Source organism: Primulina huaijiensis, chromosome 16 (genome assembly GCF_012295235.1).
Source record: "Primulina huaijiensis isolate GDHJ02 chromosome 16, ASM1229523v2, whole genome shotgun sequence".
Classification (NCBI taxonomy): domain Eukaryota; kingdom Viridiplantae; phylum Streptophyta; class Magnoliopsida; order Lamiales; family Gesneriaceae; genus Primulina; species Primulina huaijiensis.
Genome location: NC_133321.1, coordinates 1,523,675 through 1,536,866, shown reverse-complemented (window position 1 = coordinate 1,536,866; position 13,192 = coordinate 1,523,675). Strand labels below are relative to the sequence as shown.

The 13,192-nt window shown below is 33.6% G+C and overlaps 1 protein-coding gene and 1 long non-coding RNA gene across 3 annotated transcripts; one reads left to right on the top strand and one right to left on the bottom strand.

Moving 5' to 3' along the window:
- LOC140961699 (uncharacterized) lies at positions 1 to 438 on the top strand. Its single transcript, XM_073420362.1, has one exon. It carries the CDS (start codon positions 1 to 3, stop codon positions 436 to 438), a length of 438 nt encoding a protein of 145 aa, XP_073276463.1.
- Positions 439 to 4,188: 3,750 nt separating this feature from the next.
- LOC140960845 (uncharacterized) lies at positions 4,189 to 6,368 on the bottom strand. Of its 2 annotated transcripts, none has more exons than XR_012172266.1 (2): positions 6,065 to 6,368; positions 4,189 to 5,363 (listed from the first exon to the last, which is right to left on the bottom strand). It is a non-coding gene; the product is annotated as an uncharacterized lncRNA (long non-coding RNA). The 2 variants fall into 2 exon arrangements; XR_012172267.1 differs by lacking the exon at positions 6,065 to 6,368 and adding an exon at positions 5,484 to 5,511.
- Between the last annotated feature and the right edge of the window lie 6,824 nt (positions 6,369 to 13,192).

The window sequence follows — 13,192 nt, the reverse complement described above, 5'->3', positions numbered from 1 at the left end:
ATGAAGACTGCTCAAAGTCACCAGAAAAGCTACGCTGATAAGCGACGAAAGGAGCTAAAGTTTGCAGTGGGTGACCATGTATTCGTGAAAGTAGCACCTATGAAGGGTGTAATGAGATTTGGCAAGAAAGACAAACTCGGTCCAAGGTTCATAGGATCGTTTGAGATTCTAGAGAAGATTGGAACATTAGCCTATAGAGTGGTGATGCCACCTATGCGAGCTAAAGTGCATAATGTGTTCCATATCTCGATACTACAAAAGTACATGTCGAATCCTTCACATGTACTGAATAATGAACCTCTACAGCAGACTCCAATTATGTCATACGAGAAAAAGCCTATACAAATTCTGGATATGCAAGAAAGAAGGCTCCGGAATAAGGTTATTCAAATGGTCAAAGTCAAGTGGCTAAATCATTCGGAGAAGGAAGCTACTTGAGAAACTGAGACTGACATGAGGAGTCGCTACTCGAAGTTATTCGGTAAGTTTTAATTTTGAGGACGAAATTTCATTTAAGGGAAGGAGGAATTGTAAGGTCCAAAATATGATAATGTAATCCAAAAGCATGCAAATCTAGGAAAAATGAAAAATGACTAATTAAATTATTTTAATTTAATTAATTAAATATGGTAGACATGTTTACATGTTTAAAAAATGGTTTTCTTTTAGAATGCATAAAACCGTGTTTTTAAGGTTTATTCGAGACGCGATCGATGAACGGAAACCGGGGATCAAAAGGAAAAATATTTTTATTAAATGATTATTTTTAATTATTTAATAAAGGATATATTTAATATGAAAATTCAAAAATGATGTTTATTGAGGTGTTTTTACATGTCGAGTCGTATTTTAAACCGATAATCGATTTTTGACGAAAATATGGTCTTTTTGGAGGCTCGGTTAATATTTTCGAAAATTTTCCTAAACAAAATATTTTACCAAAATTATAATGAGCCTAATGTTCCTATTATACCAAAGTTATTGGACCTAACTCCTAATCAAGTATTTTATAACCAAAACTAGATTTTACAAACCCAAAACCTACTCCATATCACACGCTTCCTTCAACCTAGATACCTAGGGTTTTCCTCCATCAGCACACACACACACACACACTGATTTTCAAAGGCTTTCACGTGAAATTGAAGAATAAAAATGCAGAAAGTATCCCTCGTCTCTCCGCTAACGTCCCTCACGTCAAGGTTTGTTTTTCGTGCATGAAACAGGCAAAGGCACACCTTAACCTTTCTTTACTCATCGTTCATACTATATTATGTGTGTTTATACACGTTTGCATGAAAAATATGATGCCCTTTCAATAATTTTTGTTTTTATGAAATATACATGATAAAACTTGAGTTTTCATGCTTTTAAATTCATGTTATTGATGAACAAAGAGGCTGCCAAGGTAGGGCTACTATAAGGGACGTTTTTCAGTTTTTTTTAAGGGTCTTAAGATGCATGATGTAGTTTGTTATGGTTCAGGATGGAAAGGGGCCGCACGTTATTGAGTTTTGGACGAAACTAGGGCACAATTTTGGGTTCCTAGAAGGGCGCGGCTGTGGGATGCTATTGGGACTTGTCCAGGGGTCCTAAGAGGGTCTAGTCATGGTCTTAGATGGATTACGGGGGCTGGTACAAGGGAGGGCTGAGTAGCTAGGCTTGGGTCGCGTCAGTTCAAGGTAGGGTACGATTTGAGGACTCTAGCATGCACGGGTTGTAGAGGCTGGTTCAGTAGGTTCCTAAGGGTACGGTCTAGGTCCTAGGATGGCTGGTTAGGGGCTGGTCTTGTTTGGTAAGGGCTAGGGTCGAAGATCTCACATGGTGGTTAAGCTAGGGTTTCGAAAAAAAAAGGGCAGAAAATTCCAGCATTTCAGTGGGTTCTAAATGGCTAGATTTGGGTTGCATAGGGTATGATTAGGTGTGATTAAGCTATGCTTCAAGTTTGGCTAAGTTTCGAGTCGATTCGAGTTGAAACCGAGACGTAAGTTCAAGTTTTGAAATGAATTGCGAATATGGTTAATGAGCTTAAGTTTAAGTGTAAAAAATATTTATAGAAGTATTTTAAGGTGTTATGTTAAGTTCATATGGATTCTGATCGTCGTTTTAAGGTCAATGGTAAATTTGGAAGTTAGGGTTTCATGGTAAAACGATCATTTTACACATGAAAAATGTTAGACGTCCGGACAGTGCCATGAATGCTGTAATGAATGTTGAAATGTTTATTTTGAAAGATTATGAAATTTTATGAAGGAAAACGACATATGCTAAAAGATGTGTTGCATGCTTGGTTTAAAAGAAAAATGTTATAGGCATGAATTTTTATAAATGATGGTTACAATAAAAGGATTTGAAAAAGGTGAATTGATTGTGACTGATACGAAATGATATGTAAGGTAAAGGCTCGGTTGAAGGGTGAGAGTGTCGTTGATGTCCCCGTCGCTGGTACCATATACGTAAGATTGATCAATCGACCAACAGGTGAAATGAAAATCACAATTTATGATCTGAATTCAATAAAAGCGAAACATATACGTATATGATAAAATGAAAGATTATGATGAAAGGAAAAAGATTGAAAGTTATGCATATTCATGAAAAACTATTTTATTGAAAGTAATTTTCAATGTTGCATGTGGATGTATACGTATTACTTGTTATAACGGTTAAGGTTTGCTGAGTCATTATACTCACTAGGTGTGAATGATACATATGAGGATGTTTATGATGATATGGGAGGACTTAGCGGTTGAACTGGCTGGACTGATGGTGCACATAACCCGATGACCATTGCTAGTTTTTCTGCACTTTTATGATGTAAGAATACTTTAAAGATTTTATGACTTTTATGGTTTTGAGTGGTTTTTGAGAGGGTTTAAGATTTTATATTGTTGCGGCCGAAAGTTTAAAAAGGAAAGAAAAAAAATTTCTCTAGTATATTTTAAAAAAAAACGAGCAACAGACGTTTCACTTCAGGTGTAGATACGGAAGCCATTCCTTTGTCTTTCTTCAGGTTGGCCAAAAATTGAGCTAGAGAGACTTCGTACTCATCGAACAGAGTTGGTTCCTTTGGGTCAGATTATGCAGCTTCAGTATCAAAAATTGAGAGAGTGTCTTCGGATGAGCTACTTACAGTAGGGAATGTGTGGGTGTTGCGTGAACAGGGGCAACATCCTCCTTGTAACCCATTTCACTTTGAATGTCTTGAGGATCATACCATTTTCCTGCCATTTTTTAGATTAGAGACTGATGAGAGTAAACGAGAAAATCATCTGAGAGAGTTAATCAAAATGCGAAAAAAAAATCATATTTATAAGATAAAAACTAGTCATTTATGACCGTTACAAAAATGAATAAACATTAATTATTGGTCGGCAAATATTAAAATAGAAAGTTAAAAATTAGGAAAGATGTATAATAAACATTTTCTATTTACTTTTTATATATATAGTTTCAAATAAGTGTTTAAATTAATACTGGAAGTTTGAATAAAACTTATATAAATACATATAACGAATAACGTGCAATTAAAACATTTATTTTCTTTCTTACTTCGTTATCTCATATTTATAATTTTAAGATATAAAAATGTAAACACCAAAATAGTTAAATTTATTATGATTTCAGAATGTAAATTGTTGTTGTAATTTTTTTAAAACCACCTAGCTCCGCCGTTGTTAATAGTCATGTTAACTTGAAACACTTAAATGGCGTTTAAAGATATGGAATTGAAATCTATGAATTTCGATATAGTTCTATTGTTAACAATGAAACAATAGAACAAATTTTAAATTCATATTTTACTTATTTACGTATTAGTTACACAAAATAAAATAAATTTTCAATACCTCTATATTTTAGTGAACTTGAAATATATCATACTTAACATGAAACACTCTATAAACATGAATGAACGGTGGATTTGAAGTTATAGTCTAACTTCTCTGAAACAACAAAAATACATTTAAATATATTTGAACTCCATGAATTTAAAATCAATCACTCCCAATGCAACCTTAAATCAATTATTTTGACGGGTGACAATGTATTGTATAATCAATTATTTTGACGGGTGACAATGTATTGTATAATGTGTTGTATAGAAGGTACGCACCCTTTCGAATTGAGTCTTATTTGATGAAAAGGAGTCGTTAGTATATTATATTAATTAAATAACTCAAATAAAAAGAAAAATAAATAGCTGAAAACAATCCATACTTTTCACCACAACACATTATATAATGGTGCTACCGAATGTATAACAAAATGTAACTGGAAATCAATCTTTATAGACTATTCTTTATTGCACTGCAATGCATCTCCGGAAAAGGCGCTTGAGTTGTTGTATATGTAGATCCTGCCTCAGGTAGTTGGATTGAACTACCTATATACTTTCTTAAGGAATACCAATGCATTTGATGAAGCCTGAATTGAGACATCGGGGATGAAAGGGATGATGCATTGGAGGCCATAAGCGACAAGTCTGGGCCATATCTTTTGTGCCTGAAGGTTATTAAAATAGGAATATCGAGAAAAGTTTTGTGAAAGATCATTTGGTGATTTGTAATTGGAATACGACGGTGGTGCGAACTGAAGCCAAAAGAGATTAACTGAGGGGACTAAACTGATGCCGAAAGAGATGAAAATGATTGTGGTAGTTTGAGGAATTGGACGGCTTATGTTCTTGGCTTACTTCTGGAGGGGTAATTGCTAAACAAGCGTGTTTACACCATACTAATAAATAAGATTAATATCAGTAAATCATTGTATTACCTTGCATAAATTTTGATTCCATCACCTCAAAATCCCAGCAGCATTATTTGGGGTGGCAATCACATGATCACCTGGAAAAGGTTGAAGAGTTGATGTGCCATTTCTGGTGATTGCATGGATGGAAGGCCTAAAACTCCCTTGTTGGGGCCTGGATTGAAGCCAAAATTGAGATAATTTTCTTGAACTGGTAGCACTGGCAAAAATGAATTCAGTAAGATCTGTTTGACAAAAGGCATTGTAACCAAAGTGGGTGAAGAAAATAATTCATTTGAGGCCATCAATGACGAGGCCATACCACCTTTGTTGTCTCGAGCAAATGCCAAATCATTACCAGAGTAGGACTTATCAAGCATGTTAGGTAAAGGATCATTTGGTGATGGTGATATGATTGAATTGGAGAAACATAAACGATTTGGATATTGGGGCTGAAGTGAAGCTAAAAGCGATGAAAATGTTGGTAATGGTGAAGAAATGAGGGGATGATTTATTTGACACATTTGCCGAGGGTTAATCTCCAAACCCGCACGTTGGCATTTCTTCAATCTGGTATTCCAGTAATTCTTGGCATCGTTGTCCGTTCTACCAGGAAGCTATATAAATGAGAAGAAATTAGTAAATGATAATGCTGAACCCTTTACTGAATACTGATGAAACAATTAAACCACCAAAAAATAAATAAATAAACAAATCATCAAAGCCAAATTAATAACCCGAGCAGCGATGCGAGCCCATTTCTTAAACAGAAAATTATGATAAACAAAAAAATTGGGTCAATTTAGAAAGGGAAAAAAGGAATACTTTAGAAAGTGGCTGTGAAAGAGTAAGAACCCTAAAGAGGCTTGTCTAATTTATAGGCAAAAACCTAGAGTTTCGCCCCTGCTTGAATGCTAGTCCATCCACATCAACCATAAAGCAGCCTAAACAACCAATAACAGCGCTTTCAAGTTTTTGACGCGATTGGTATCCTTCTTAGATTTTGGCAATCTTTGAGACAACCACCTTGTTTTAGGATTAGAGGCCATAGTTTTCAAAGAAGTAAAAAATTTTAAGAAACGGTGCTCTTAAGAAAATCATAAAAGCCTGAAGAGAATGATTTCCTGATTTGGCTAATCCAATTGGAAAAAAATAGGTCGGGACGAAAACATCCGGAAACACAAGATCACCCAATTATAACCTAAATCTCTGAAAATCGGCTCAATCCATTTCTTGCTACGATAATTAATTCAAATTCGATTCCAAGCTACAGAATGCATAGCACAGTTTAATAGCAAAAGGGTAAAAGAGACGGTACCTCAACTTTCACCAGAGATCCACATGCGGGGCACAGAGCCCATGCTTAAGGTTTGGCTTGTAATCCAATTTTAGAAAAATTACACATAAAATTTCATTCCTTACGGCGCATGCAGCGCCGCCAGCCACCTGGAGAGAGAATTCCAGTAAAGTCAGGTGGTACCAGACTCAACATCCCTGGAACCGCCGCCGCCCTCGATCCTTACTTTCCCAAAAGGACGCCCAATCGCTGCAGATGGAGTGGCGATGCCGCCGCGAGCTCTACGCAGTTTGCTTCTACACAAATAATAAAACCAAGTCGTAAATGAAGAATATAAATAAACGAGGAATCATATTAGCTGGCGACATCGCAACATAATTAGATTAATATTATAGATTATGCATATTTTATTCATAATTTTCTTGATTTAATAGTTATATTTCATATATTTCATAAATTAAACTAAATATAATATGAGATTTAATAATATTATATATAATAATAATAATAATAATAATAATAATAATAATAATATCTATTACTATATTATTAAAGATGAGTTTCTTTTACTAACGGTTCAGTGTCTTTGGTCTATTTTTTGAATTACCTATAATAGTCCTATATCTTAAATTGCAATTCTCGTAACCACACATGTTAATTTATTCGGTTGTCTCTCCCATTTTATTTCAAATTCCCACTCACATATTCTCATCATTAGTCATTGAGGCACACACGACGTGTGTGTCATGAATATATGAGACTAATATATTAAACATTCATGATATTGCAACATTATGACATCAAAACATTTTGTACTTAAATCATGAAAAACAATGGGTTCCAAAACTTAAATAAAATCTGTGAAACTCAATTTGTTACCTTACATGATATAAGTTTTGATCATAAAAAATAATATTCTTTTGAAACCATAACATCATCGCATGTGAAATAATGATAAACTTCAATGTAAAAGGAGTAAACAAATAGTCAAAATATTGTGATATCATCAAACTAAATTTATTGAATATAAAAACCTCAATTTTTTCTTCTAAATTCAGCTAATAAATTGAACAAAAACAATTAAAGTTGTATTTATCTTTAGGCAATTTGTGCATAAGCTAAACTATCTCTGTTATAACGTAATAAGAAAATATTCATTTTAGCGAATCATACGCAAGTACAACATAAACATACAAAATAAATAGAGCAATATATTAAAGTGTGCTATAAAAAATTGGTATGATAAAACAAATTGTAAAGTACTGCAAAGATTTCGCTAAATACATGGAAAATAAAGTAGAAATTGTCAAATTCTTTTTATTTTCCAGAAAATTCGAAATATTGTAAATAGATCACTTAACAAAGATGAAGAATACAAATTCTAGCAATACTGGCAGAATATAAAGTTAAGACATAAACAATTATAAAATTAATTTTGTTACAATTAAATTATTTCAGGAATACACATACTATATTTTGCTTAAGTTGAAAAGAAATCAACAAATTAAGTAGATAGAACAATGAAAATAATAAATTTGTAAATTCATGCTAAGGTCAAGTTTATTACTGTAATGCAAAGAATTTTAAAAACATGCGGCGTTGGTTATTTATGGACACTATTGGTCGGATTCATGTCTCCATCATCCACGTTCCCCATGTATGAATCTTCAAATTTAAATACATATGCAGCAAAGATTCAAATATGTCAGAGCAGTAAAGATGCAAATGTGCCACATAAAACGTTCAGATTTTGATATCGGAACTCTAGTAGATCTTAAAACATTTGAGTTTAAAATCTACCAACTAGAATGTAAATTTGTCTGTAAATATTATAATAAAACAATGTCTAAGAGTCCCTAATGTAATGATTTAGTGACTCTGTTGAGAATAACTGAGAGATTAGATCATAAGACCTTGAAGCTCGTAATAAATATATTATCACGTGCCAGATCAAACGACCAAACGAATTTGATATCTTCACTAATATAAAGCAACATAAAAAAATCATAGACCATAAATGTGACGACTCATTACTTAAAATAGTACAACTTTAATATTTGTGGAAAAATTTAAAATTTTCTTATTAAATAATTTATTATAAACATAAGTCATAAATAAAATAATGGTCACCACTCATATTAAAAATAAATTTAATATTAAAACTTCAACGTTTAAATACCACCACTATCAAAATCCCAAGTCAAAACAACCACCATAATTTGAAAAAGTCTAGCATAACATAATAATTTTCAACAACTTGCCATCGAGACAAACACATAAAGTCGGAGTAAATAGTTTTAAAACGTTCAAAATAAAATCTCGTGAACTACAAGGTCCTCGAGTTGCACTGCCATTGGTCCGAGCATGTTCACTGGTGACCACCTCCCGTCTCTTCAACAATATCATCTACATCGATCAAGTTTAACGTGTCTAAAGACTCAGCATGCATAAACCGTGAATAACAACAAAAATGTAATAAAAATTCATGAAAATTTAACATAGCTCGTACATAGCATAATATAAACACAAATATGAATAACGAAACTTTCATACATAAACATTTTCATAAAATCACATTTTCATGCTCCTCATAGTTATTGTAATCATAAATCATTTTGCGAATAGTTATGTTCAATGCAAGTGGCCCATAACATAAATTGTTTAATCAAACTAACCACAGTACTGGGCCGGCAGAGATCACCACAGCCTTGGACTGGATGTCCACTCCCTAACATAACATAATTAGTTTGGGAAGAAAATATTAAAGTTTGAATTAATTCGGAGAATTAAACGCTTTACGAATTAGTAAACAGAAAATTAAATCGAAAGATTCGAATTTAAGCTAAATAAAAACTAAAAAAAATATATTTAAATTTAAGCTTAAATAATTATTTGGGATGATCTAGAGTCAATGAAAGTAAGAAAAAGTCAAAATCGAGAAATTTTACAGTTAGGGGCAAAACGATCATTTTACACCTGGGTAGTACAAAAAGGGTTGACGGCGTCCCGAAGGGTCATAACGCGTGTTAAATGATATATTATGATGATTTTGATGAAAATATGATATTTTATGATTTATGGTAAAGCTGTGCAATTTTTACTGTAAAAAAAACTATTCATGATATTTTATGATTTAAAAAAGAAGAGGAAAAAATATTTTGAAGGATGTGAATTTTAAATGTCAAACTATTTTGATTTATGTAAATGTTAAGTTAATTGAAAAGGTGATTTTCGAATTATATGATCAATATTAAAAGAAAGGAAAAAAGAATTAGTAAGATTTTAAAATTAAAAGTAGTGGACGTTTCAGTTGGTATCAGAGCGAAAGATCCCGAAAGAGTTGTGTTACTGCCACTCCTAGAAGCTCGAAACGTCATGCCTCAAATCTATGAGTATTTACTTCTTTGAATTTTATATGCTGAAAATTTTTAATGCTTTTACGATATAGAAGTTTGGAGGTAGCATTTTTTTAAATTAAATGCATGTTGGTTACGTGGTTTGGACGATGTGTAAAGTTATGCCCCCGAGACGTGAGGAGAATTTGGTTTTGCGTATCTCGAATTTTGCAATGCCTAAGTTTAAGTTGATGCGAATTGAACTTGGTGATTTAGGATTGCTTGTTTCGGATTCTACATTGTGTAGGAAGAGAATTTCGAAGTTGATGTTGTGGTTAAGTTTTCAAGAATCACGAACTTAGGAACTGAATTATAATAATTTGAGGGACTTAATTGCAAGTTTTCAGAAATAGTGGAGGTGATTTTGCTATAATTCGAAAATATAGGGGCTTAGTAGTATGAATCCGAAAACTTGGAGGGCTAAAATGCGTAATTTTGGGGCTAAATTTGAGAATTTTGGGTCTTGATTGCAAAATTTAGGAAAATTATGAGCTCATTTTAGCAATTTTCGAAAGCTATGAGAGCCTTTTTGCATTAAATTCGATAGTTTGAGAGGACTGGGATGCGTTAATTTAGGCTTATTGGAATAATCCGAGAGCTTTGAGATTTAGGTTGCAATTTACTGAAAAATAAAAGGGTATATTTGAATGTAGTCAGCAATTAAATTACAAATTTAGGGTTACATAAGGAATTTTCATTGAGGAAATTAGACAGATATGTAAGTATCAGGATGTCCTAGGAGGAACGAGAAATATGGGTAATAGCAATGTTAATGAGAAAGTAAGATTTGTTGTGTTGGAACTTTTCAAGTTCGCAATCTTGATTTTGATGCTAACAAAACTTATTATCTTTGTTTCTAATAATCTACCTTAGTGCGCAGACAGCTAAAAACTGAATTAATCAGTTTACGAAACCAACTGAAGCCATCGGACAGAATCTCTAAGTTGATTAAGACAAGCTTACAGTAAATGGATTCCAGCTGTGCGAGAAGGTACAAAGCCATTGTCCAGTCAAAGGACAATAATGGAGATTGCATCAGAGTATTAAAGACAAAACGCGCCAGAAGGGCAGTCAAAAAGTCGAAGCACAAAGTCCAAGGAGCCGATTCAAATGCAACGGATACTGTTAAGACCAATGGAATCCGGATATCTCCACACTGGTATGATATTGTCCACTTTGGGTTCTAATCCTCATGGTTTTGCTTTTGGAACCACCCAAAAGGTCTCATACCAATGGAGATATCATTCCATCTTTATTAACCCATTATCTTTATCTAGATCTTCCAATGTGGGACTTTGGTTACATCCCAACAATCCTCCCCTCAAACGAAGTTCCATTATTATTCTCATGGTCCGAGCCTCCCCTTAAGCCTTATTCGTCCTCCAATCGAGGTTACTCCACTTCATTGCGTTGGAGCGCAATCCTTACATGAATACTGGGAGCATAACTCACCTCGAGAGTTTAATCAAGGATTTTTACCGGGAGCTCTCACTTCCTTCGTTTAGGTATCGAGGATTCTACCCACACGGCTCAATCTAGACCATGGCTCTGATACCACTTGTTAGGACCAATGGAATCTGGATATCTCCACACTGGTATGATATTGTCCACTTTAGGTTTTAACCCTCATGGTTTTGCTTTGGAACCACCCAAAAGGCCTCATACCAATGGAGATATCATTCCATCTTTATTAACCCATTATCTTTATCTAGATCTTCCAATGTGGGACTTTGGTTGCATCCCAACAGATACAATAATTGAGTCTCACTTTACGATCAGCTTTTCACGTTTATATAAAGAGAAGATAAGTGAAGACTCAAAGGAAAGACATATAAGAGAGTGAAAAGAGTTGAGAAGAAAAACAGTAATGGGCACGCTCAGTTGCATATCAGCTTTCAGAAGCACTTAAACCCCATAGGGAATTCTTCATCGTGATATCAGCTTAGTTTAGAAGCCACTTTCCCTCAGTGTGTGAGAACATTCTTGTTCAGTTCTCACACACATACTCACTCTCAAAACCACTCAAATTCCGTCTTGCACAATGGCGTAAAACTTGTGTATGTAGTGTTTGACACATAGTCGTTAAAGAAGTGTAGGCTGGAAGGTGCTGCCTTCAGTCGTAGCTAGGAGTTCAGTTTAGGCAGTAGTGTAAGTCCTAGCTGAGTGGGTTTGTCCAAAGAGTTGTATAAATCAAAGTCTTCTAGTGGAACCTACCCGTGGTTGTAGAAGGGGTGACGTAGGAGCAGTTGAAGTCTCCGAACATCCATAAACATATCTTGTGTATTTAACTGATTAACTGCTGTTTTTAAAATTGTTTCGATCAGTTAGCGCATTCGTCAGTTCAGTTTTCACCATAACTGAACTAAAGAATGCAAAAACTAATATGTCTTTCTTCGGTTATTCAGTTTACATAAGTTAAAATGTTTTCTAATAACAGTCTTCTTCACGAAAGATTACTTCGAGTTTCTTCCGCTTGGTTTTAAACCAAACTTGATTTAATTTATCGGTGTTAATATTCTTAGAACACGAGCTATTGCAGCTCATTGGAGAATATAGTGTTCGAAATGCCTTCGAAGGCACTAGCACACTCGATCCTTCACGTTGAATTAATAATTTTTGGGTATCACAGTGGATTATAGAGAATTATGATTGCATTATAGGCATTATAAGTTTATGACGTGAAAAACAAAGGATATAAATATTGGAAATAAGATTTAATCGACAATATTATTATATTTGGTTTTATCGTAAGATACAAATACCTTTGGGTTCAACGATTGCTATGGTATCGGAGATGGTTGCTGAATCATTAGACTCAATAGATTTGGATGGTTGCAGGCGATGATGATTTTGAAGGAGGCGCTGACGCTTGAGTGGATCGGGTCCGGTAGTACACTCTCGAGGGACATTTATTTTCCGCATTAGCTTGATAGTCAAAGTTTTAAAAGATTTTTGTTAATGATTTATTAGATATATTTTTTAAGCTTTATTTTGATGTTAGTTGATTTTGTTAAAGGTCGGCGTATGATTTTTAGTTAATTGACGATTTTGGAATTTCTACGCACTTGAGATTTTAAATGTTAAAATATTTTGATTTATGAAAATTTTTAGTTAATTGAAATGGTGATTTTTGAATTCTATTATCAATATTAAAAGAAAGGGAAAAAATTTTTAGTAGAATTTTAAAATTAAAAGTAGTGGATGTTTCACTTTCGTTGCATGAAATGTTAAATTTGTTATGAGAATTGATCGAGATAATAAGAACTTAGAGAAAAATAGGTTGCATGCTCTACCTTAGTTGGATTTAAAGAATGAATTAAACCAAAATAAGAATTTTAGGGCTTCAAACTGAAGGGACCGAATTGATAAGGCATATTTGGCATAATTCAAAAGTATATGGGCTAAAACGCAAGAAATAGATAATTAAGGGTAAAAATGCATAGAGCCGAGAATTCCAAAGGTTAAACCGAAATTTCTAAGGGGTCCAGGGACTGAAATTGAGAGAACTGAAAGTTCTAAGATGAAATCTGGAATTTTAAAAAATTCAAGGACTAAATTGCAAATTTTAAGAAGTTTAGTGGCTGTTTTGTAAATTCTAGAAAACAGGGGATGTTTCCGCAATTTATGGAATTTTAGGGATCAAAACAATGATTTTCGAGAGTTTAGGGCTAGAATTGATGGAATTCAAAAATTTGTTTGGGCTATAATGCAATTTTCAAAATTTTTAGGACTAAAATGAAGAATTTTGGAACTT